Genomic DNA, 26048 nt, shown 5'->3' with positions numbered 1-26048 from the left:
CGTAATTAAAAATAAAAATGGAATTCAACAGCGCGTTGTCCTCTAAATTTTAATATTAATTATTAGAATATTAGATACGGTACTCTTAAATTATGTAAATTATACATATTTAATTTAAAAAAGAGTGAAATTTATTTTTAAAAAATTAATTTTTTTATATAAATTTTATACTTAATTATATATTTTTTTAAAAATAAAAACTACGGTATCACTACAAATATTATTTATCTTGTCCACCTTAACATGCATGCACTTGCCTTATTTTGTCTCCATATGGCATGTTGCAACTCTCTCAATCCGATCCCCACGCACACGTACACAACTATATATATATACATATAGAAACATTGACACAGATCGAACCACGGAGCCGGACAGTTCGATCTCTTCGGAAAAATTAATGGAGTTCTCCGCCAAGGAATCAGAGGTCCCGTTTTCCTCTCAAAATTCCATGATGATCTCTTCAACCCGCAGGTAAACCCTCTCTCTCTCTCTCTAAAGCGAACACTCTTTATGTCATTCTTAATTTAATGATATTGGCCGTATTGAAGGTGGTGGTCAAAGGATACGGTGGCAGTCGTGACCGGAGGGAACAAGGGAATTGGGTTTGCGTTTGTGAAGAGGTTGGCAAAAGAAGGAGTGACTGTAATCTTAACAGCCAGAGACTTTGAGAGGGGTCGCAGAGCTGCCCAGGAACTCAGCGCCCAAGGACTCCATGTTCACTTCTTAAAGCTCGATGTGTCTGATCCTTCTTCCATCAACACCTTCGTATCATTATTCCGGATGAAATTTGGAGCGCTGGATATCCTCGTAAGAAGTTGCTAGCTACCTAGTATATATAATTCCCTATCTATATATATCTATATATACTTAGAGTAATTAGGAACCCTATAAGAAAAATAACTTTTTGTATCACTTAAATTCATCATAAAAAAACAAAGCATGAGTCTTGATTATTTGTTAGGGATGCGTTTTGTGTTTTTTATAACGAATTTATAAGCTAACGTAAAAAGTCATTTTTCTTGTATACGTAGTGGAAAGGATTGATCTACATGACCATAATTGATTGGTTAATTTAATCTTCAAGGTGGATGGAGATCAGTGGGCCGTTTCGTTTGAAATTAATGATGAATATTTATAGATAATATTTTCTTGATTGTGATGGATTTACATCTTAGATGCCCCTACTAATTTATTGATTAATTTAGGATTGACTCTAATATCACGTACGGACTCTTAAGATAATTAATCTCACAATCTTAAAATTTGAATTCGATCGATCCGAAGTTTCCTAGTTTTTTTTGTTTTTGTCATATTTGGCATGTTAATGTATATATAGTGCTACTATCGTCTTAGGATATGCAAGTGATCTTATACACTTTCTTTAAAAAATAATAGAGAATATTGTTAAAAATTTAATTTTTTTCATTTAAGTATTGTCAGGTTTATTCATTTAAAAAAAAAAAAAAGGTACATTTTTGTATATTCTATAAAAGGGTATAAATCATTTTATTCAATGCTAAACAGGTGAACAATGCTGCAGTGTCATTCAATGAGCTAAACGAGAATTCAGTGAAGCAAGCAGAAACAGTGATCAAAACCAATTTTTATGGAGCCAAGTTGCTTACTGAAGCTCTCTTGCCCATGTTTCGTCCCTCTCTGTCGCCTTCTTCCCACTCATCTCGGATTCTTAATATTAGCTCCAGACTTGGCTCCCTAAACGTACGTACGTACGTGATTAGATTTATAATTAAATATTCCTAATTAATTATTAATTCGTATAATATTCATGCTTGCAGAAGCTGAAAAACCCTAATATGAAAAACATACTGCAAAGTGAAAATTTGTTGGAGCAGGACATTGAGGGTGTGGTAAGTTCGTTTCTCGAGGATGTGAAGAAGGGAACGTGGGAGAGTCAAGGATGGCCAGAATTGTGGACAGACTACGCAGTATCAAAGCTTGCACTAAATGCATACACAAGGGTTTTGGCCAAGCGTTTGGAGGGAAGCAATATAAGTGTGAATTGCTTTTGTCCTGGCTTCACTCAGACATCTATGACTCGCGGGAAGGGCACGCATACCGCCGATGATGCCGCCAATGTTGGCACAAGGCTTCTCCTCCTTCCACCTGATCAGGAGCTACCAAATGGGAAATTTTTTTTGGGAGGCAGTACTAGTACTGGTGTCGTTAATTCTAAACTCTAAACATTGATTGATTATTGGGCGTGCATCTAAAATATTATAACATGATTCAAAATTTCAAATCCCATCAAACTATGATCATGCTAATACTTCTTGATTTATTTCACTATTTAATTATAAGTTGTTAGTATTTTTTTTTTTTTTTAAATTGTCATATGGGCCGGTATATTCATATTAATAGATTGATATGCATGAATAAATGGATCTATTGATTTATACACACATGTACGCACGTGTATTTTAGGTACTTGTTCAGACTGGCCTATCGCCAATATATATATATATATATATATATGACGATTTCTTTTCTTAATTTTCAATTACTTGTGTGATACCTTATATAATAAGGATAATGATAGATAGTGTATGAGATTCTATATTATTTGAAAATGAGAAATTCTTACTTTTTATAAGATTCAAATTGTATCATTGACTAATCTTTTTAAAATATAAATCATGTAATTTGAATTTTTCATCGGGGTGTTACAATTTGTGGGATGAATTAGTATTTCATAAAGGTTAGAAATTGACATTATAAAAGAGATTCAATATATAGTGTTAGGAGAAGAATGAACACGTTTTCTAATAACATTTTTGCAGGCCCAACTCAAGTTCTTGATGTTCACTAAAATTGAGTTTAGTCCTAAACGATGATTGGGTGCTAGGGTGGGGTTGAGAATTAATGGAATGCATGCCCTCGCCACGTGACAAGTACCATGAATTACAAGAACTAATGGGAAAATAATTAAAATAAAATAGTTTCAAACGAGGTTTAAAATACCACCTTATACATATTAAATCCAAACCGAACCGAACCGATCATCAACGTCAGGTTAGACAGTTAGGACGTTGGATATCTTAGCATAAATATATATCATTAGGTCAGTATGGTTTAATAACTTCTCATATCAATGATGTCGGATTTGATTGAAATCTCCAAAACCATCACCATTGAAAATCAACCCTTCAACAACAATCCCATCAATTAATGACTTCTGCTATATATAATTATTTTTACGTATTTTTTATACATTTTATTGATATAAGTGATCAAAACAACTGTTATTTTATATTAAAAAAAAGTGATACAATCAATCATATTAATGGAGTTTGCAAAAAAGTACACAAAAAATATTATTTGATATTCAAATTAAGTCCATGCATGCAGTTTCTATATATGACGACGTTTATGAAAATCACGAGGTAATGAGTTTCGATGTGGTCTAGTACTGATTCTTAGGAGTAATGAGTTCATTTTATTTCGAGACAATGGATTAAGTCCCTATTTCTACTGGCAAGATCAGTTTGATGTTCTTATGTTGTTGGACATCTGTGCCACCATGTAGTTGTACCAAATACAAGAAGCTGATCTAAATATCAATCTTCATTAAAAAATAATATTAAATGATTGATCACAGATAATGAAAAATAACAAATAATTTTTCCATCTTATAATATAACATGATAGTAGTTCATAGAATATTAATGAACATCACTACTTATTTTTATTTTTTATTATATAATCTAACGAGTGCCTGAAGCTGAATATAACTGATGCAGAGATATCCAAGACAGATGATGCTGAACTGACATATTGCACCTTGATGGCGCTGAGATATCATGAGTTGGCAGATCAGCACAAAAACGGAAATTGATTGTGATATGTTCCTAATTGGAGTCGTTTTGAATGCGTTTCAGTCTTTTGGTCATAACTTTGGTTATGAGTGTCGGAATCGCGCATAAAACCCCAATTCGGAAAGCTTTTTTCGGCGCGCACGTTGTCCACATTGAGCATGGCTCCGTGTGCCCTCTTTTCGACCTCAAATTTTGCTATTTTCCCCTCCAAATCACTAATTTTAGTTATTTTTTTATTATTTATGGTAATATTTCGTTTGTCAGTTAGGAAGCCATTTTAAACCTGATTTTGGCCCCATTTTTTTGCAGACTACTTATTTTATTTTGAATTTCAATTTGGAGTGATTTTCAAGATTTTGCTATTTCTGGCAAAATTCAGATAAACACGATTTTTGGTTATAACAGTCCGGCTTGTGGACTGATTTTCATTATTGCTTAATTTGAAAATATTCAGTTAAACCCTAAAGATTTTCCTCTCTATGTTTTGGGTGGTTTTCTCCTCTTCCTTCCTGTGAATCATCTGCTGGAATTAGCCTGCAAGATAATAGCTATTATGTCCGACGTCAATAACTAAAAAAATTTATGAGTTTAACTCATCTCATAAAACCGTTCAATAAAAGATAGTTACTTATTTCTTATAAACATGTCCAAATTTTTGTTCAAATGCAATATAAAATCGTGGATATGGGTGGAACTATATACAAGGTAGGCCGGGGACTATTTTTTTAAAAAACTTAATTTATTATATAAATAATTATAATTTTTTTTATATAATTGATATTGCCCCCAATACTAGGCCTCCAAAACTTTGACTCAAATTGTCCCCCGATACTCATGTTGCCCACTCTAACTTTTCACTTTCACCTGCCGGACTCCAATTTTTCACTTCACCTGACGCTATATATTGAGTATCCTAACAGTTAACTTTTCACTTCAGCTGACAAGTCTACAATACTCAAACATGGAAGAACCTCACTCTTACACTAGACTATCTGATATGCTACTACACAACGTCTCTCATTCTCTACTACACAGTCATTCAATCCACCGATAGCTCTCTCTTTCCCTACCATATAATGTCTAAGTTTTCTTTTCATTCTCTACGAGACTACAATATTAAGCGAGTATTTTCTGTCATAAAATTTATAAAAATTAGATTGCATACTTGAATAAAAAATGAGTTTGTTGCTTATCATTTGTTAGTTTATATTAATAAAGAAATTATTAAGAATTTCACTTTAAAGATGATAATAGATAAATTTTATTCCATAAAAGATCGTCATCCAGCTTATTTTGAAGGGAAAATTCCAAATTAATATTTCATTTTCTTTTCTTTTTGTAATGGTTTCTAGTAAACTACAGAAATTTTTAGAAAAATTATGTTATAAAATGATTTATAGACATGTATTTTTTGTATACAATTTTATGATATATGATTATTATTTTTTATATAGTCACGTACAAAAAACACATATTACTTTAATAGACTTCAAGCCACGGCACCTTCCAGCTCTGCTATACACAAGGATTTACATCCACCTCAGACTAATGAAGTGTCATCAGCCAGCTCAATCGAAGCATCTGGAAGCTCTCCTTAGCAATCACCAGAATTCATCTAGAATATTTCCTTTGTATTTTCTGCTGTATGTTTTCTGTTTGTATTGAGGTGTTTTTGTATTGAGGTCATCGTACCTCTATAACCAACTCGCACTCCTCTGCCACATAACAAAGCACTACCCATTTGTAAATATGCCAACCTTGTCCTGGCATTCGGCTCCTATATAAAGGACACTGTACAAAGCAATACAAATCAGTGAAATGAATATCATTCTCAATAGAGTTTCCACATAGTATCAAGAGCCACTCTAAAGACAAACGTCTTTCTAAATGGAGGAAGAAAATTCTCGTCAAGCCTCTCCCCCTCTTACTCCAAAACCCTCCTCCCCCCTCCTTCCTCATCTTTCTCATCTGTTTACAGTCAAGCTCACCAATGAAAATTTTCTTCTTTGGCGAGCACAACTCGTTCCTTATCTCAAGGGCCAACAACTTTTTCACTTTGTTGATGGCTCTGAATCTCCTCCTCCTAAGCTTCTCCCGAACTCCACCACCCTCAACCCTGCCTTTGTCACCTGGACTCAAACCGATCAACTTATCTTAAGTGCTCTCATCTCCTCCCTATCTGATAACCTTATTGCCCAGGTAGTTGGTTATTCCACTGCCCGTGAAGTATGGTCTGCTATCAACACTCTCTTTACATCTCAGTCTTATGTGAAAATCATTCAACTTCAATACCAGTTAGCTATTGTCTCCAAAGGTGGCAGCTCCATTTCTGATTATTTTCGGAAAGTAAAATACCTTTCGGACACCATGAGTGCCGCTGGCTCACCCATTTCCTCTGATGAGTTTGTTTCCTATCTCCTCGCAGGCCTCAACAGGGAATATGATGCTGTTGTTACCTCAGTAACCTCTCGTGTTGATCCTATATCCTCTGAAGGACTCTTTAGTCTTCTTCTCACACATGAAAATCTTCTCTCACATTCCTCTCATCTTCCATCATCGACAGAGTTTTCTGCCAACTTCACATCTTCCTCTCGCGGTCATGGTTTCTCCCGTGCTCCTTATCGCAGTAGCTACCGTGGCCGTGGACGTAGTCGCTCCAACCCTCCACCTTTTTCCTCATCAAATTCATCCTCCTCTCCACTTCCCCACTCTAAGTCAACCTGTCAACTCTGTGGCAAAGTCGGACTTGTTGTTTTACATTGTTATCATTGTTTCGACCAATCTTACCAGAGTGATCCACCAAAATCTCTCACTGCAAATTACACCTCCACCGGCGCCTCCCCCGACTCTGCTTGGTACCCAGACACCACTGCCACGAACCACCTTACCTCTGAGTTCACTAATCTCAATTTACATGCATCTCCGTACAATGGTCCTAATAATATCAAAGTTGGTGATGGCTCCTCTCTCTCGATCTCTAACACTGGTGATTCCTTTCTCTCTAGCTCTTTTCATAAATTTCATCTTAAGAATCTTTTGCATGTCTCACAAATTACCAAAAACTTGGTTTCGATTCGGCAGTTTTGTCATGATAACTCAGTATTTTTTGAGTTTCATAGTTCCTTTTTTCTTGTAAAGGATTCCAAAACGAAGACCATTCTTCTCTGGGGTCCTGCTCGTGAAGGCCTCTATACCTTCCCGGCACCCTTTTCACCTCAAGCTCTGGTTGGTGAATGTACCACTTCTTCACAATGGCACTCCCATCTTGGGCATCCCTCCCTTAAGCTAGTCCACCAAATTCTCTCCAAAAACTCACTTCCAGTTTCCTCGCATGATGGTTCTTCTGTGTGCTCTTCCTGCTGTCAAGCCAAGAGCTCTCAACTTCCTTTCCGTGCATCTCATCAACATTCTACTAAACCTCTACAGCTTGTCTACTCTAATGTATGGGGCCCGGCTCCTATCACTTCAAGAGATGGCTTTAGATATTATGTTTCCTTTTTAGATGATTTCTCAAGATATGTATGGTGGTTTCCTTTAATCAAAAAATCGGATGTTTACTCTGTCTTTATCCAATTTCAGAAGCATGTTGAGTTACTTTTTAATTCAAAAATTGTTTCTTTTCAAAGTGATTAGGGAGGGGAATTTCGTTCCCTTCACATCCTGCTGCAAACACAAGGAATTTCATATCGTATCTCCTGTCCACACACTCATCAACAAAATAGTGTTGTGGAAAGAAAACACCGGCACATCGTTGAAACTGATTTAGCCCTTATGGCTAATGCGTCCTTACCTCAATCTTTTTGGGTTGATGCCTTTCATACGGCAGTGTACTTAATAAATTGGTTACCCACTCCTGTTCTAAAAAATTCAACTCCATATGAAAAAGCTTTTTCTAAGACCCCTGACTATACCTTCCTTAAAGTGTTTGGTTCTGCATGTTGGCCTCATCTCAAGCCCTACAATCGTCACAAATTTGATATTCGCTCAACTTAGTGTCTGTTTCTTGGTTATAGTGACTCTCACAAAGGTTATCGTTGCCTGCACATTCCTACTGGTAGACTTTATTATTCTAGGGATGTTATTTTTATGAAACCTTATTTCCCTATGCCACTAAAACTGACTCATCTCCAGCCCCTCCACAGCCCACTCATGCCTACCTTCCGTCCATCCTTGGCCCTATTCCTGGCCTAACTTACTCTCTACCTCAACCCAACCCACCGACCAGTCCCTTTACTCCTTCTTCTCCCTCAGCAGGCCCACTTTCTCCTCAGCCCATTAGGCCTCTTAGCCCTCCCGATCCTTCTTCTACCCTTAATTTACCTTCGTCCACCTCCCCCTCTCTATCTAACATTCTCCCTAATCCTCCCTCCTCTTCACGACCCATCATCACAAGATCAAAAACAAATTCCCTTCAACCCCGTAAATTCCATGATGGAACCATTCTTTGGCCACCTCCTAAAAGCTTTCTCACCACTACAGCAGCTAGCTTTCTTATCCCTGAGGAACCTAGCTCTTACACTGAAGCGTCAAAACATCAAGAATGGCGGACTGCCATGGCCGACAAGTTTCATGCCCTTCTACAGACCAAAACTTGGTCACTAGTTCCCTCTTCTGGAATTAATAACTTGGTTGGTTGCAGGTGGGTCTTCAAAACTAAGCGTCGGTCTGATGGCTCGGTGGAACGCCATAAGGCTTGTTTGATGGCGAAGGGTTTTCATCAACAGGAAGGGGTGGACTACTCTGAGACTTTTAGTCCCGTTGTCAAGCCTACAACCATCAGAACAATCCTTTCGATTTCAGTTACAGAAGGCTGGGAGCTTCGGCAACTAGACATCGCCAACGCTTTCCTGCATGGTGATCTTCAAGAGCAAGTTCACATGGCTCAACCCATCGGCTTCATCAACCTAGATTATCCCTCTCATGTGTGAACAAGGCTCTCTACGGCCTCAAACAAGCCCCACGGGCTTGGTTCAGCAAGCTAAGTTCTCGTTTAATTGCTCTTGGTTTTACTCCTTTCTCCTCCGATCCCTCTTTATTCATTTACAAAAACTCTTCCATCACTCTATATTTTCTAGTGTATGTCGATGATATCTTGCTCATGGGTTCAAGCTCAACTGCCATTAATTCTGTTATAGACTCCCTTAGTGAATCCTTTCCCGTAAAAAATCTTGGGTCCCCTCGGTTCTTTCTTGGTCTCGAAATCACTCCCCTTTCCACTGGCTTTCATCTCTCTCAGACTAAATATATATATGACTTGCTCAAAAACACCAATACGGATCTTGCAAAACCAATTAAGTCGCCCATGGCCACCTCCTCTCCCCTCTCTATCATTGATGGCCCTACATTCTCTGAACCTACGCTCTATCGCAGCACAGTTCGAAGCCTCCAGTACCTCTCCCTTACACGGCTAGATGTAGCTTTCGCTGTTAATAAAGTTTTCCAATTCATGCATGCACCGAAGCTTCCTCACTGGCAAGCTGTCAAGAGAATCTTACGATATCTCAAACAAACTGCTCATTTTGGTCTCCACATCCGCCCTTCACCAAACTACTCTCTGTATGCTTTTTCAGAACCGATTGGGCTGGCTGTCCAGATGATCGGCGTTCCACTGGTGGCTTCTGTGTCTTCCTTGGCCACAACATCATCTCGTGGGGTTCCAAAAAGTAACGTACTGTTGCTAGATCCACTACCGAAGCATAATACAAATCCTTGGCAAACACCACTGTTGAACTACTCTGGCTTCAATCTCTCCTCAAAGAACTTGGTCTGTTCCTTAAACAACCACCAACTTTATGGTGTGACAACTTGGGCGCAACATATCTCTCTGCAAATCCTGTTTTACACTCTCTCACAAAGCACATGGAAATTGACTTCCACTTTGTTCGTGACAGAGTTGCTTCCAAAACCTTGAAAGTTGCTTTTATTTCCTCCAAAGATCAGTTGGCAGATTTGTTTACAAAGCCACTGCTCTCAGCAAGGTTTCTAACTCTTCGTTCGAGCCTCACCATGGTACCCATGTTGAACTCACAGGAGGGTAATAAACTTCAAGCCACGGCACCTTCCAACTCTGCTATACACAAGGATCTACATCCACCTCAGACTAATGAAGTGTCATCAGCCAGCTCAACCGAAGCATCTGGAAGCTCTCCTTAGCAATCACCATAATTCATCTGGAATATTTCCTCTGTATTTTCTACTGTACGTTTTCTGTTTGTATTGAGGTGTTTTTGTATTGAGGTCACCGTACCTCTGTAACCAACTCGCATGCCTCTGCCACATAACAGAGCACTACCCATTTGTAAATATGCCAACCTTGTCCTAGCATTCGGCTCCTATATAAAGGACACTGTACAAACCAATACAAATCAATGAAATGAATATTATTCTCAATAGAGTTTCCACATACTTAAACTCACACATACCACATACTTTGTCAATCGCCCCCCCAAAAACCAAATCCTAGTTCCACCCTTGAATGTGAGATACCATTTTCAACACCCTCCTTCACGTGCAGACCAGTATTTTTGTTGGTCCTTGTCACGGGTTAAGAAGTGCAGGCCCCCATTTACCATTTGTCCTGTGGTTAGCTCTATTACCATAAAAAAAATTCATGAGTCTAACTCATCTCATGAAACCGAACATTCAATAAGAGAAAATTATTCATTGCTTATAAATATGTCCAAATTCTTGTCACAATGTGAGATACCCTTCTCAACAAATACTATATATCTGCCTTTTGGACAGTGGACTGATCCTAAGAAATTCTATGAGATTGCAGGCTGGAAGAGTAATCCCTAAGTTTTTGTTGGCAAATAAATGGATACTGTATAGGCTCTCAGTATATAGGAGCTTTGCACCCAAGACCAAGAATTGAAGGTACAGATGAACTTCAGATGGCCATCGATAAATTTGAAGAGCAGAAAAGCAAGCAGTAAAGAGGCTGAGATGGACTAAGTCTGAAACAAGCATGACATCAAAGGTTTTATTCTTGCAAGTAGCGTCATTATAATATAATAATGTGAGTTTTGTGAAAGGGATCATTGAATGACTGAGTCCGTTGCTTTGATTTAAAACATGGCATCAGAGATTTAAATCTTAAAATAGTTGAATGCTTAGTTTTGTTGTTCATGTGATATTTCCATCGTTTCATTTTTTTTTTGGTAATTGTTTGTGCATCTTGATATGATCAACATGATAAGAGGAAAAAGAGTAATGCTACATACAGTCGTGAAGTACGTAAATACCATACAATCGTTTTGAAAATTAGTGGAGTTCACTATTAAAAAATTAGTTGATCACCTATATGTAATTATTCTCCTACACCTACAGGATGATTTGATTTTTCACCAAAACTGTCACTAAGCAGTGATACTTCAACTTCCTGAGTCTCACGAAAATAAGGTTTTACACTACTTTTCACTCAATCACTGAGAAAAAAGGAGGTCTTCAACTTTGCAGCAAGATGCGGCAGCATCTTGACACCGTCCTGGGTTGACTGATCAACACAGGTCTCCAAATCATTCAGGGCATCTGGTTTCCTTTGGAGCTTAGCTGCCCCAAACTTGTCTTGGCAGACCATCAGCGACCTTTTCATCGTTTCCTGCATCCAAAATACCAAATTCTCAACACTTCTATCCTTGCATGGAGTAATTACTTCAGCGAGGGTCAGGAAACTTAAGCACGCAAAGAAAAATATGGATATTGACTTCTAGCAATGCACACAAAACAGCCTATATATTGTGTGACATCGTGTCCTTCTGCCACCAGTTCTTGATGCAATTGTTGGATAAAATACGTGCAGGAAATTCATGAAAATTCTCCTTAAAATGTCATTTTAAATGAACCAACTGTCAAAAGAATTCACTCGAATAGAAAATTAGAAAATGCCTTGTTGGCTAGGGCCTGTGCTCTACTATTTTTCTGGCCATGAGTTTTCAGGATATAGTGATAGAACAATGGGGGAGCTGAAAGTTTTTTTCTTCAAAACATTGTTTGGGGCCCTTGTATGTAATGGACTAAATGTCCATGACTTTTTTATTTCGGTTGTAAACTCTAGTTAGGTATTTTTTTCTTTTTTTCTTGAAAAAATACCTTGTTCGATCAAAAAGTACTAGAAAAACGAAGTGCATTGAATAAACCAATGAGGCTAGTCATGATCAGATCTCATTGTGCACATTTAAACTACAGTAATACAGATTAAGCTCCATTAAAAGCAACCACAGAAAATCTAAAGCTCAATTTGGTCGTTTGGACAAAAAATTAGAGCAAAGCAATGCTAAGAGTAGCCAGCAGCAACTAGAGCATCCCGTCTGAAGGCCGAGGGCAGGTAGATCAAGCTTTTTGAGAACATGATCAAGTTTAATTTCTTTTCTTCAGCGTGTGTAGATCATCGTGCCTTTCCTGAAATGTATCCTTAAAACAAGCTTCTCTATCCAAATCTAAAGTTGTTTTTAGGGGCCATGTTCTATCAGTGAAAATTCGATAATTTACCTAATCCAGGTGATGTAGACACATTATACGGATCCGGACTTTAACCGGGTAAGAGATATGTTACATTTGCACTTTCTCTTGTGAAAAGAAAACGATATGTTGCGTTTCCACGGATTCATCATCATTAAACAAAATCCAGGGAGTAAATCCCTCAGAAACAAATGGAATCAATGACAGAAACAAATGAAAAAAGAGTAAAAAATAAATAAAAATAAAAAGAAAGGAAATCAGCCTACTTGAAACTTAGCCATCTCGTCCTCAAGTATATGTTGAGATCTAACAACTGGAACACTGCAATTTTCTACACAATCGCTAATCTCATCATAGCTTCTTTCCCTATCAAAGCACTCATATGCACATTTGAAATACGCTTGCTGCAGACAATCATCATTCAAAAATCCATCGTAAGAAAGTCTAAAGCTAAAGAACAGAATAATTCAAGATAAAGAATGGCTTGAAGATATAATTGTTTCTCCATCCCGTCGCTAAGAAAGTGTGAGAAAAGGAAAATTTGAAACTTTGAACCTGATAAAGCCCGAAGCTTCATGCTCGATTCAAAATTAAGAAACATCGATTATATGGCCTTGTTCAATTAAGAAATTTGGAAAAAGATAAGAGTTTGAAACAATAAATAAATAAAGACTGTTTCATTTGTACAACGCTTGCATTTACAAAAACTGAAAATTAATAAGCTTTTATACCGATCCCCAACCTAAGCCAAACAGTTCTTCTGGGAACACTTTGGAAAGGGTTCTAATTTCTCAAGTCCAAAAGAACAACATTTAAGACTTCAAATTCCAATTAATACACTTCCCCTAAATCTTTCTCAGCAACCAAACAGAGCTAAAATATCAGAATAACATTCTCACAGCGCAGAAAGGTCAATAAGCACATGCAGAGGAATTATACATATCCAGAGAGAGAGAGAGAGAGAGAGAGAGAGAGAGCCTGAAGAGTGAACTTGACATGGTCTTGGACAGGAGAAAAATGTTCTTCAGCGGCTAAGTTGACTTGGTGGAGTTTCTGTCGAATTCGCTCTATAAAATAGTTGTAAGTACAACTGTTTTAAATTCTTTTTTTTTTTTTTCTGAAAATCAACTGTTTTAAATTCAATAAACCAGTATTGATAAGTTAAAAAGTAAATTTTATTGAAAATAATATTAATTTAAATAATATTGATATATAGATTAGTACTTAATTTTATTTGTAGGTAAGAAAACTTAAAAAAATATATTATAAAGTCCATACTTTTTTTAAAAAAAAGAAAATTATCATTATTCATTTATCATAAAAATTTATATCTATGATCGAATATATTATGAAATATCCTCATATCAAACATAACATCATAAACTAAAACAATGTATTTAGAGCTTTACCAGTATACTATTTCATTTATGATTGGTTTAATCTTCACTATTACTGATTCTCTATAGAAAAATATCTAAGAGATAACATTCTCTGCCTAAACAAAAACTCAACCTTAACCTTCATAAAAATAGAGGATTCAACCTTTAGAAACAAACGTATGAGAGATGAATATTTTTTTTATTTTAATTAACAATGAGGAAAACAAAAAATAAAATAGTAAGATAGATGCAAAAAATAAACTCCAATGATGGATAGTAAAGGTAATACATTTGTCTCTTTTCAGTCACAAAAGTCAAATCTGAAATGCTGATTTGGTGATTGCGAGTCTGGTGATCTGACACGTGTCAAGAAGAGCTGTCAGAATGGGTGGAGAGTAAGAACCACGCATAGATGTGAGCGGTGCGTAAGGTAATTTTCGTAAAACTACCACTTTCCTCAAACAAATTTTGACAAGTGAATATGCTTATATTACGTGTGTCTCTCAAGAGTGGCTGAAAAGTTATAAATTTGTCTTTTTCGATCTTGAATAACGCAAAAGAAAATTTAATAGACAATGTAGATAAATAGAGGAAAGAGAGAATGAGAGGGAAGACTCCTCTCCCTCTCACAAAAATTAGATCTGGAGACTTTAGTTTTTAGAGAGAGAGAGAGGTGTAGACTTAGTAAAGTATTTATACGATATGATTTAATTTAAAAGATAGATTTTGAAATTTAAATTGTCAATCAAATGATATGAGTTTTACACGTTGACTTGATAATAGAATAATTAATTATAATATATATTTTTTGTAACTTATATTTTTATCTTTTATTTTTACATTTCATATTTTTTTAAGACTTGTGTCAGTATTTTCAACTTTTCTAAGTATTTTTCTATAAGTAATAATCTATTTATCTCTAATTATTACTCAATTTTACACCACCAAAAAAGAAAATAATTAATTAATTAATTAATTAATTCCTACATAATCAGATATTTTGTTTTCTTAGGGTAAAGTTGATAAATAGAAAAACTCTTACAAAAAATTAAAATCATTAACACCCATGCCAAATTAGGGTTAGGGCCACTTCCGAGGCCCATAATGGCACACGAAACTTTCAACACTTCCACCGTTCCACTGCCGGCTTCTCCACTTTCTTCCCTTACCTGTTTTCCAGGTTCTCCAACTTCTTCATCTTCTATTTTTATTTTATTTTTGTGTATTTTTGGGAAAAACTCAAATAAGCACTTAGCAGAGCATGGGCGTCGATACCAGATGGCGCAAATTGCATTGAAGGTTGGCGACATAGGAATGAACATATATAAAGCGATTTTCCGTGCCTATCAAATCTTCACTTTTTGTTTGCCTTTGATTATGGCCTCGTACAAATCGCTACACTCAATTCTACAGATCTCTCTCTCTGTAAATTCTGAATCTTATTGCGTTTCGATTTTTTTTTTTTTTTTGGGTGTATCGTGCTTACCATTTGGCATTTACTCTGTTTATTTGCTGGTTTTCTTCTATAAATGAGCAAGCTGTGCAAAAACCGCTTCTTGTCAATGTCAACATATTATATGATGATGATCAATTGATCAGCTATGTAATTTGTAACTGTAAGCATAAATCTTAGGTACAAGTAATATGATGCCCAGATTGAAACTAACCAGTTTGCATGCGGAGATATCTTCTGATTAAAAAACAGAAGGGGATGGTATTAACCAGAAACTTTTCCTTTTAGTGACTACTTATTAAGACGGTCAATTTGCAGTCACAGGGTGTCTTTTATCTGTAAGATGAACAATGCCCTGTAAGATTTAGGATCCATCTAATAGATGCACTCTTAAGTCTTAACAGCTCACTGTTTGGTTTACTTTTGAATCCTTTAAAAGCAACTTCTTTTTTTTTTTTTTTTGACAAGTAATAAGAGATTTTATTAAAGCAAGCAAATAGTTGTAGTCCAAGTACACAGGAAATATACAAGCTGAAACACCTAAATACAAGCTAGGAACTAGGAGCTAAGAGCTAATGAAACTCCCATTCCATTGAGGGAAATTATTAGAAAAAATATACAGAACCGGCTACTGTGACTTCTTTGTCCCTTGCAATCCTAAAAAGAGAAGGAAATGCATTCTTAAGCACCAAATATCATGCCAAAAACGAATTCACTGTCAGTGTCCACCACCAACCTTAAATGAAACATGATTAAGGAATTCCCCCAGCCATTCTGGATATATTTCCACAAGCCCACACCGTACGCACTTCTAACCTTGTTAGAACACCAACTCCCCCAAGCCCTCCCATATTAGCATCAATAATGTTTCTCTATAACGCCTCCCTCTCTTTAAAAGCAATTTCACTGTATATTTATCATAATTCCAATATAATAAAAAACCATTTCTTCTCACTTAGTGACAGCTTATTCACTTATGAATCTAATACCGATTCTATCTTTATATCAATGAAATATCTTCTTACTTATAAAAATAAAAACAAAAAACCAAAAAGAATTTGATACCGATTAGGGTTGGGAATAACCGGGATTGAGTCAATTAAGGTTAGCCTAAATTTGACCCAATTATTAATTGGGTTAATGGGTTGACTCAGTTAGCCAAAAGACAAAAGACTTGGGTCATTTGGTTTAGTCACTCGGGTTAACCTGTGGTCTGATTCATATTTTTAGTTAGAAGTTAAATTTTAAATTGGAAAATGTAGCATTTATTTTAAAGCTTTTCCTAAGTTTTTCTTCTATAGTCTTTGTCTTGTTATCCAATTGTAGGACTAATCAAACATATATAAATATCTTTACATTTTTGTTTATTTTTAAATAGATTATGATTGGTTGACTCAACTCCACACGACTCAGATAGATGAACGGGTTATATGGGTCTTGTTGTGGTCAACCTGTGAAATAGTTGCTTTGGGTTTAGGTTGATGTGTTTGACCCACATAATTATTTGGGTCAACCCATCACGATCCAATATTATTGACAGCCCTACTTGGACCCATACTTAAATGAACAAGGATAATGATAGGCTTACTGTCTCCTACCACGCATTTACTACTCCCTTTATTTTTATTTTTTTATTATTATTTTTTATTTAATGGTCAAGGAAGTAACTATTAGTGAAGTTGTATATTTTTTTAAAAAAAAATTTTAATGATTAAGAATATTAAAAAATACTTAAAATAAAATAATAAAAATTTCAAATACACTATAGAATAGTAAATGGGTGGTAGGAGGTAGTAAGCCTATCATTATCCAGAACAAAAATGGGAGGTTCAATAGAGGCAAATTTATTTTGTAAAGGAGAAGATCGGAAGAAATGCTCAAGTTTATATTATTTTCTATTTTTGCAAGTAATACAATTTTTCTTTCTTTAGGTTTTTAGACCTCACTTTTACATTCACTTGCTTTTTAGTTAGTATTTTTTCTCTTTACTGGTGGGTGTGCCTTGTAGACTATGATTGAAATGCAGTCAAACATATCTCTTGTGAATATTCATGTAATTTGTATTAGAAATGACTTTTTATGTGATTTCTACCTTTTGGGTTGATTCATTTTAGTTAACTTGAAATATTAACTACAATGGATTTCACTCAAAAAGAAACAGGAAATCCTACACAACCAAAGATCATATCTGATACAAGTTATAAGACTTGAAAAAAGACATGTTTTACTGTACAGTATTCATGGTTTGTAAAGCACATTTAACAATAAAAGGGTAAAGATACTACACTTACAATCAAAAAGGAAAAGCCTTGATATTAAAAGGGGGAAAAAAGGGAGGTCTAAAGTTGTTACATTGCAACATTCATGTCACATCCTTGGAAATGTGTTGTGTTTGCATTGAGTTTTAGTGACCTAATTTTCTCTAGTTGAGATCGGGTAATCTTTTTTATTTTATTTTTTGATTGGCAGTGTCCAAGAATAGTGTCTCGACTAATCCTAAGGTGCATAAACCCTAGGCTAGGAGTTTCCCGCAAGTGCACCTTGGGTAATTCAAGAGGAAAATCCCCTAGTCCGATGGCCCCTAGAGATTGTTTACACCCAAGGAAATTTGAACCTTAGACCTGGGGGGAGCAAACTCCCAAACCCAAGGCCTTTACCACTTGAGCCAACCCTTTTTTATTTAAACACTTTCTACAATTTGGAGAGATATAAATACATGATGTGGATTTCATTACATTCAGTGTTGGATATGACACTATTCATGGATATCATTTAATGTTTTGAGATCAACAGATTGTGTGTATCTCTCTTCGAATTGTAGAAAGTGTTTGAATCAAAAAATTGTAGAGGATTTCTATTGTTCTTTTTTATTTTATATAGGAAATTGATTGGGACACGAGAGTTATGCACGGGATGTGTATAGGATGTATAATTTTTTTTTACTGTTTATGTATTGTTCATGAATTAATGAATATTCTGTGGACAGTGCATGAACAGTAAAAACTTACATTCCCATGTACACCCTATGTATTACCTTCTGTGGATGTATCATTACTCCTATATGTTGCTTGTATTTAAAGTTCGAGCGGTGGAAGTCTTTCAAGCTCAAATCGAAACTCATAAAACTTGGCAAGTTTGGCTCGTATAAGATTTTGGTTCAATTCGATTTATAGAAAATATGAATTGAGCTTGACTTGGAATCCGGGTTGTAATTGAGTTGAATACTCAATCAAGCTCACTTGACTTTTGAATCTTTAAAGTTTTTTATTTTCCAACTTTAAAAGTGATGATAGATTCATGTAATAATTGATATAAATTAAATGAATTGAAATTGCAAAAATCATACTAACACATTATTGCAATTTATTCAGATAATATTGTATATATATATATGCACACTGGATATATAACATATTTTTATTTGTGTATTACAATGCATACTAATGAGATTGCGATTGAATATTAGTATAGTCGATTTGTGTTTTATTTAAGGTGTATTGTTTATTAATCAATCATAATTTCATATTTACGCATGTTCTCATTTACCTGAAAAGAATTATACCCGAACTCTATTATTGAACAAATCAAGCTTGAGTCATGTTAATCAAGTTGAACTTGAGCTGCCTGTACAAATTACACTTCCAACCGATGTGACATGCCTGCCACCAGAAGCATCTATCCCTTGCTTATTTGAAAATTTTTGTCTATCTAGTTGGTTGTTGTCTTGATTGTTCATGATCATGAAGAGAAAATGATGCTTCTTGATCTGGGCCAATTGAAACCTATAGCTTCTGATGGTGTGCGAGGTTATTCACCGAAACCTGGCTATCCATAAGGTAAATTACAATGGCCAACGTTCATGAATAACAAAGGGGAAGAAAAGTGGGGAGATGCAGGTAGCTACCAAAATTTTGGTATAAATTTGCAGTTTTCAGATGGTATGAAGTGGTGGTTAGGTGACCTGATTGAGTTTTCAATTTAAGGTCAATTTTCTGCTCCGTGGTTGCTTGCTGATTTCTGTTGTATATTTATATATGGAAGTACAGGTTGCAGCAGTTTTAGGAAGTCTGATACTTGATGTCCGATGATTCAAGTAAGACATAGACTTTAACGTCTTAAAATGTAATGGTATGGATTTATTTTATTAATGGCAAATCTTACCTGATTTAGTCTGTTAAGTTTACCAAATACACCGTAGTTGGATGTAGACAGCCGAAAATACCAAGTGCAGCCTTTTGGGCTTTTTGTATAAAGAAGCCCCCTCCATTGCTTAACTCCAACTGCAACTTAAAACTAGACTTTTGAGACGCACCAAAAGTTATTCAAAGTACTTTCCATGGCCTTAAGAGGGATTGGCATGGCTCTGGCCTTGGTCCTATTCAGCATGCTGTTGGCAAGATCTGCTGCTCAATCAGGCTGCATCAGTGTGCTCCTTGGCATGTCTCCATGCCTTAACTACATCACTGGGAGCTCCTCAACCCCATCTTCTTCCTGCTGCTCACAGCTTGCGAGTGTTGTAAAATCCCAGCCACAATGCCTTTGTACGGCTTTTAATGGTGGTGGTGCAGCATTGGGCATTACAATCAACCGGACGCTTGCTCATGCACTCCCGGGTGCTTGCAATGTGCAAACTCTGCCCATCAGCCGGTGCAATGGTAAAGTTGAAACCAAGACTCTGTTTTCTAATTTCGTTAAAATATCAAACTGCATAAATTGAGGATTTTGCTTAAGCTTATTTTTGGGGCAGCTGCTAATGGACCTGCATCATCATCCCCTGTGGCTTCCCCAGTTGGTTCGCCAGAAGGGTTGCCTGGTACCTCTTCAAATGAATCTTCAAACTTTTCAACTAGCCCATCGGAATCAGGTACCGTCAATCTGAAATATACAACAAATCGTTCCTAAACCAATAATTTATAACAAAGGACAGATTCTGATTCACTGGTTTGTTTCAACTGTTACCTTCATATCACATCACGTGAGTGGATGAAAGATATTCTGATAAGTTTAATAGTTTAGTGATTTTCTCTCAAATGCAAATTTATCCAATTGAAAGCATGATCAATAAATAAATAGCTGTTTAAGATGGGGTATATCCAATAAATCAGACTATATCATCTTGACATCACGTCACATGTGAGTGGATGCAGGAGCTGGATCTAAAACAGTTCCAACTACCGGTGCAAGCTCTTCCAACGGTGCTGTTGTGGAAATGCCTCTTCAACTCGTCCTTCTGGCCATCTTCATGGCCGCATATAGTTTACTTTGCTGCAGCTTCTGAGTTTTCTTTGGGATTTCTTGGAGAGTTAACTATCACTATTCGAGTGCTTTTCTGGCTTTAATGTAATATCTAATACATACTTTGGTTAACTAAAGCATCTTTCTCCAGGACTTTGGTTTGCCGTGCGGTTAAAGTACCAACCTTTATCCCTTCCGTGTGATCCTGCTCATTACAATATATTCCAGTGTTCCTCTATCTTACCATATTCATGAATGGTGCTTCTCTCTACTTTTAAGACTTGGTTTCCCGTGTAAATCAAGGCCTTGTTTGGATAATGAGTTGACATCTCATATAATTATTATAAATTTTTCAAATTTTCAAATAAAACATAATAAATAATTGAACATTTTTAAATCTCAAAATGAAATAATATTAAAAAATTATATTATAATAATATTTTATTCACCTTTCAACTATCATCCCATTTTATCATTTTATCTCAATTTAACACAATATCCAAACTTTCTTATAACAAAGTTATCATTTTGGGTAAAGTGATAATTCAAAGAGTTACGCTATAGAGTAATGCTATATAGAGTCTTAGAGTGTGCAACTCTTGTGCATTCTTTTTTAAAAAAGTAAACAAATCTAGAGTTTACATGAAAAAGTCGATTTCTATTTTTTAAAGGTAGTGTATAGGATTTACACATTCTAAAATTGTATCTGGCATTATTCTATAATATATATATTACACAAAAACGTAATATATAATATCTTTCTGATCCAACTTTTGGATCTAAGCAATATGTTCAATATGTATTCCAAAAAAAGAACCCTACTAGTTGGTATGGAGCATTGTCTTTGATACGAATGCAAAGCGTGAACCAACATCAGAAATAATTCTCCTGGTTTTATTTCTAAAGAAAAAGAATACTCGGGATTAAGGCTGTGCAAATTTTCAAGATTTCTGACTCCATTTGAATTTCGCTCCAAGTCTGACTCCAACGGAGTCGGAGCTTTTGGAATTCTGAGTCGGAATTGGAGCCACTCCGAAATTGGCGTCGGAGTCAAAGTTGGAGGCTAGAGTCTGGAGCAACCCCGAACTCCGACTCTGATATTTTTTAATAATAACACAGAAGCAAAACGACGTTGTTTTGCTTCTATGTTATTTACATTCTTAAGTTAAACGACGACGCTCCTTTAAGATAGGAACAACACTGTATGGCTGGGTATAGAATACGGCCGAGGCTGCTTCTTCTTCGTCTCTTCTTCCATTCGCATTTCGCACTCGTATTCATCCCCATTTCTTCTCTCAGTCTCTCAATCTCACTGTCTCGTTTTTAATCTTCAACGTCATTTATCATCGCCATTTCATTTCTTGAAAGTGCCGCCGTCGTAGCTCTACTGCTTGGGATCAACATTTGCAATTTTGCAAGCCCAGCCGTCAACACAATGTCGCCTCGTCAAGTCGCCTGCATCATCATTTTAATTGGTAAGCAGTAAGCTTATTGTTTTCATTTTAAATTTGGGAATGAAAACAATTGTTGTAAGATTTATGGAAATTGCTGGATGTATTTAGGAATTATTTACAGTATGTGTTTTTATGTTGTTGAGGTGTAAATGGAAGATGAGTGCAAGGTGTTTGAATAAATACCTCAAAGCCTGAAAAAATTCACAAGAACCTCGAAAGTGTGCAATTATCTCAAATTACAAACTAAAACATCAGAAATTCTGATAGATCTCCACTATTACGTTACTGGTAAGGTTTAAGTTCTGGAAAATGGAAATGGTTCTCATGATCAAGTGTTGAACGCTAGTACTAAATAAATAAGGCCTTTGAAAAGATAACTTTTTGGAGGGGTTTAGATCATTTAAACCCCATGCAGTTTGGTTAGAGCTTGTGTATGTGTATATATAAACCTCCTCAAAAGAAAAAAAATATATATCAAACCAACAAATCAATATTCAATAGGTTAGGAGATGGGATATAATTTATAACATTGCAAACTAATATACACTAATCTGTTAATTAATACCTAAACTAATTGCTTGCAAATATATTAATTAATTTTATAAATACCGATCTGGATTGTAGGATAAACATTAATACGAATGGATCTCAAAGGAGAGTACCGTTGATTGCAAGATTGCAAAATCTGTACATTGGGCCGGGCTAGTGGATTAACATTTAACCCCATAGTTTAGGGCCATATGGTTGCAATTAACTACACATATGTGTATGTGTATATATATATATACTTTTTTTTTTTAAGTAGCTGAGTTTCACTTTATTTTTATATATATATATTTTTGAAAAACGCTATATGCAGTCGATGTGTGCAGACTTTCCTTTCGTGCAGTTTGGTTAGAGCTTGTTCAATCGGTGTACGCAAAGAATTGTTATTCTGAAATGAAATTTGTCTTCTTCAAAATAATTGTTATTGTTTCTTCCAAATTAGAAAGCGGTCGGAGGGGGCTTTTGAGTTTTGAATATTAGTGAAAGTATATCTATGTATGCATATCAAACAAATGCTTTTTTAATGATCTCCTTCAGTGAATTCAAAGCAAGCCACGTGAATTCAATTATATTAATTAATTTATCATTGCTGATGGGCTAAGGAATACTGCTTCGGCTAGCTTTATTTTATTTAATTGATGATTTATATGTTGGCATTATTAATAATGATGATTAATTTCAAAAAGTAAAATATAAATATTATTACTAGCAACTCTCCCAACTAGATACGGTTTAGGAGAGATTGAGGCAACTAACCAGCTGACATGATCAAGTCATGTAATTGCACCATCATCCATGATTGTTTGACTTACATGTGTGTTATGTGATATGCTTTAGGGAAGTTTTAAATTGACCAATATTTCTATGGTTCTATCATATGTGACATTGTGACTAGTGTTTTCCTTGGCTCATTACATATGCATTTGTAATTATATTAACTGTTTATTTTATTTTATTTTTGATAGATATAGAGGCTTCACCTAGTGGAAGGTCAGAAGGAAATCTAAGCCCCACAATCCCGTCACTGACACCGAGATCTAGACCCACTTCTAGAGCAGCTACTTCTTATGCAAGTAGCCAATTCCCAATGCCAGTAGACATAGAAGATGAGGATGAGGAGATGGGTATTGGGGATTTACCACCTCCATCTACAACTCCATCTTAATCACAAAATACTAGAAAAAAGTCTTGGACATGAGAGCATTTTACCAAGATTCCTGGTAATCGTGAGAACCCACAGGCGAGATGCCACTACTGTGGGCAACTCTGTGGATGTCATTTAAAGAAGCAAGGCACCGCTGTCTTAATAGCCCATCTTGGAGGTTGCTAGCGATATAAAATGTCGAAGGGAGAGGCAGCTACTGATCAGACCAAGCTCAGTTATGAAACTTCTACGGCTACTGATGGTACACAGATTAAGAAAATGGTCATCCCTCAATACAGTGAGAAATTGGTGAGGAATATGCTTGCAGAGATGATAATTGAAGATGAGATGCCTTTTACCACAGTCGATAAAAGAGGCTTCCGAAAGTTTGTCAAGACTATTGAGCCACGATTTTCATTGTCATCACGATATACAGTGATGCGTGATTGTATGAAGAAGCATGCAAAAGAGAAGGCTGAGATGAAGAAGATGTTCACTACCACTAGCCAGAGAGTGTCATTTACGACTGACACATGGACTTCCATACAGAATATTTCCTATATGTGTATCATAGCACACTATATCGATAGTGAGTGGAATTTGAGAAAACGGATTATTGGGTTTAAAGAAATTATTGATCATAAGGGAGCATCAATTGGGGCACTGATGGATGATTATTTAAAGGATTGGGGAATTCAAAAGGTTCTATATATTGCAGTTGACAATGACAGTACCAATGACACTACAATTGAATGGATCAAGAGAAATACGAGTGTGAAAGCTGATATCATCCGCAACCACGAATTTATTCATGTTCGATGTTGTGCTCATATCCTTAACCTGATTGTCAGCGAGGGGTTAAAAGAGGTTGACTATTCCATTACCAGAGTCTGTAACATTGTGCGATATGTGAGAGCTTCCCCTCAAAGCCTATCTAAGTTCAAGGCAATAGCAAGTCAGCTTGGAATTTCATGTTCTAAGACATTGTGCTTGGATGTTCCGACTCGATGGAACTCAACATACCTTATGTTGGATGTGGCACAAAAATACCAAAGAGCATTCGAGCGAATGGAGGTGGAGAATGGGGGTCTCAAGTATGCTTTGCTGGAGCCTGCAGGAAATGAGCTTGGTGCCCCAGACACACATGAGATTTTTACAAGTTTTTTATGATATGACTATGCGGATATCTGGATCCGCATATACAACTGCAAACTTGTTCTTCAGCGAGCTCTCAGAGCTTCACTACCACTTGCAAGAAGGTTGTACTGATCGATGCGGACTATTATCTGGTATGGCTATGCGGATGCAGATTAAATATGATAAATATTAGGGGGAATGTTGAGAAAATAAATAGCTTACTTTTTGTGGCTGTAATCCTTGACCCCCGATATAAGTTGGTCTTGATAGAATTTTGGGCAAATTCTACAATGGGGGCAGTGAAAGCTGCACAATTTATTACAGCGCTTAAAAGGGATCTTGATGACTTATATTCCCACTACAACAATAGTGGTCAGCCTTCATCCTCAGCGGGCACCTCACACTCGATTCCGACACCTCTCTTGGATGACCGTAGCTCACCACGTCGAGGTTACAATATTGTGAATCAGTATCATCAACTAGTTGCAACGAGGAATATTATGCAGTGCACTTCTGAGATTGAACGGTATTTTATGGAAGAGGTCGAGGCACCTAACGATATATTTCAGTTATTAACTTGGTGGAAGATTAATTTCACCAAGTATCAAATCCTTTCTCGTATTGCCCGAGATGTGTTGGTCATTCCTATCACTACGGTTGCCTCTGAGTCGGCATTTAGCACTGGAGGTCGAGTATTGGTTTCTTACCGGAGTTCATTGGCACCGTCAACTGTGGAGGCCCTCATTTGTATATAGAACTGGTTAAGTGATACACACATTAGACTAGATATCATTGACTTTGATGCTGATAGCTATAAGCTTGAATCGAGTAACTTTATTTGAGTATTTCAATTGATTTATTTAATTCTTTTTATAATTTCATAAATCTATTAACCTTATATTTTTTATGATTTCATAGATATAATTGTGAACCCTACCATATTTGCCGATGACTGATACTTAGAGTGTGGCTAAGTTGATAAACTCCCTTTAAATTTTATTGGTGAGAAATGATAAAAATATTTTATTTTTAGCAATAATAAATTTTCTGAATCATTTTTTTTTCTTCTTATTAATTGTGACTTTTTATTTTAATTTCAGGTATCACCAAGTTACCAACGACAAACCATTCGGAATTGGAAGATGTTTTTATTTTTGTATTGGAAGATGCATTGGAAGATGTTTTTATTTTTGTATTGGAAGATGTTCAAAATGAATTGTTATAATTATAATTAATAGATTTTGAACAATTGTGTAGGAGTTTTTGATAGATGTAATATGTATTATATTCAATTTTTTTCTTTATTTTTTTTTAATTTATGGATCGGAATTGGACCGATGGGGTCCCAAATATATCGAAGTCGGATCGGACGGGGGGTCGGAGTTCGACTCCGATCAGAATCCT

At 35.9% G+C, this 26048-nt stretch overlaps 3 protein-coding genes and 1 non-coding gene across 5 annotated transcripts; 3 read left to right on the top strand and 1 right to left on the bottom strand.

Annotated features, from left to right (window-relative positions):
• The first annotated feature begins 314 nt into the window (after window positions 1-314).
• LOC122294841 (carbonyl reductase [NADPH] 1-like) lies at window positions 315-2288 on the top strand. The gene is made up of 4 exons (XM_043103830.1): window positions 315-474; window positions 552-810; window positions 1528-1722; window positions 1800-2288. The coding sequence occupies exons 1-4, from the start codon at window positions 401-403 to the stop codon at window positions 2202-2204; spliced, it is 933 nt and encodes a 310-aa protein (XP_042959764.1). The 5' UTR covers window positions 315-400; the 3' UTR covers window positions 2205-2288.
• Window positions 2289-11031: 8743 nt separating this feature from the next.
• LOC122301827 (protein FAM136A-like) lies at window positions 11032-15171 on the bottom strand. The gene is made up of 4 exons (XM_043113200.1): window positions 15162-15171; window positions 13275-13363; window positions 12563-12700; window positions 11032-11436 (listed from the first exon to the last, which is right to left on the bottom strand). Exons 1-4 carry the CDS (start codon window positions 15169-15171, stop codon window positions 11257-11259), a joined length of 417 nt encoding a protein of 138 aa, XP_042969134.1. The 3' UTR covers window positions 11032-11256.
• LOC122300572 (non-specific lipid transfer protein GPI-anchored 15-like) lies at window positions 14749-20634 on the top strand. 2 transcript variants are annotated; one of them, XM_043111327.1, is made up of 4 exons: window positions 14771-14855; window positions 14954-19783; window positions 19876-19992; window positions 20276-20634. In XM_043111327.1, the coding sequence occupies exons 2-4, from the start codon at window positions 19465-19467 to the stop codon at window positions 20404-20406; spliced, it is 567 nt and encodes a 188-aa protein (XP_042967261.1). In that variant the 5' UTR covers window positions 14771-14855; window positions 14954-19464; the 3' UTR covers window positions 20407-20634. The 2 variants fall into 2 exon arrangements, with proteins under 2 accessions (XP_042967260.1, XP_042967261.1); XM_043111326.1 differs by having other exon boundaries at window positions 14749-19783.
• Window positions 14933-15077, top strand: LOC122302071. Its single transcript, XR_006240319.1, has one exon. It is a non-coding gene; the product is annotated as a small nucleolar RNA snoR86 (small nucleolar RNA).
• Window positions 20635-26048: the final 5414 nt, after the last annotated feature.

This window comes from Carya illinoinensis, chromosome 2 (assembly GCF_018687715.1).
Source record: "Carya illinoinensis cultivar Pawnee chromosome 2, C.illinoinensisPawnee_v1, whole genome shotgun sequence".
In the NCBI taxonomy this organism is placed as follows: domain Eukaryota; kingdom Viridiplantae; phylum Streptophyta; class Magnoliopsida; order Fagales; family Juglandaceae; genus Carya; species Carya illinoinensis.
The sequence above is the reverse complement of the archived record's forward strand: the minus strand, read 5'-3'. Positions and strand labels throughout refer to the sequence as shown.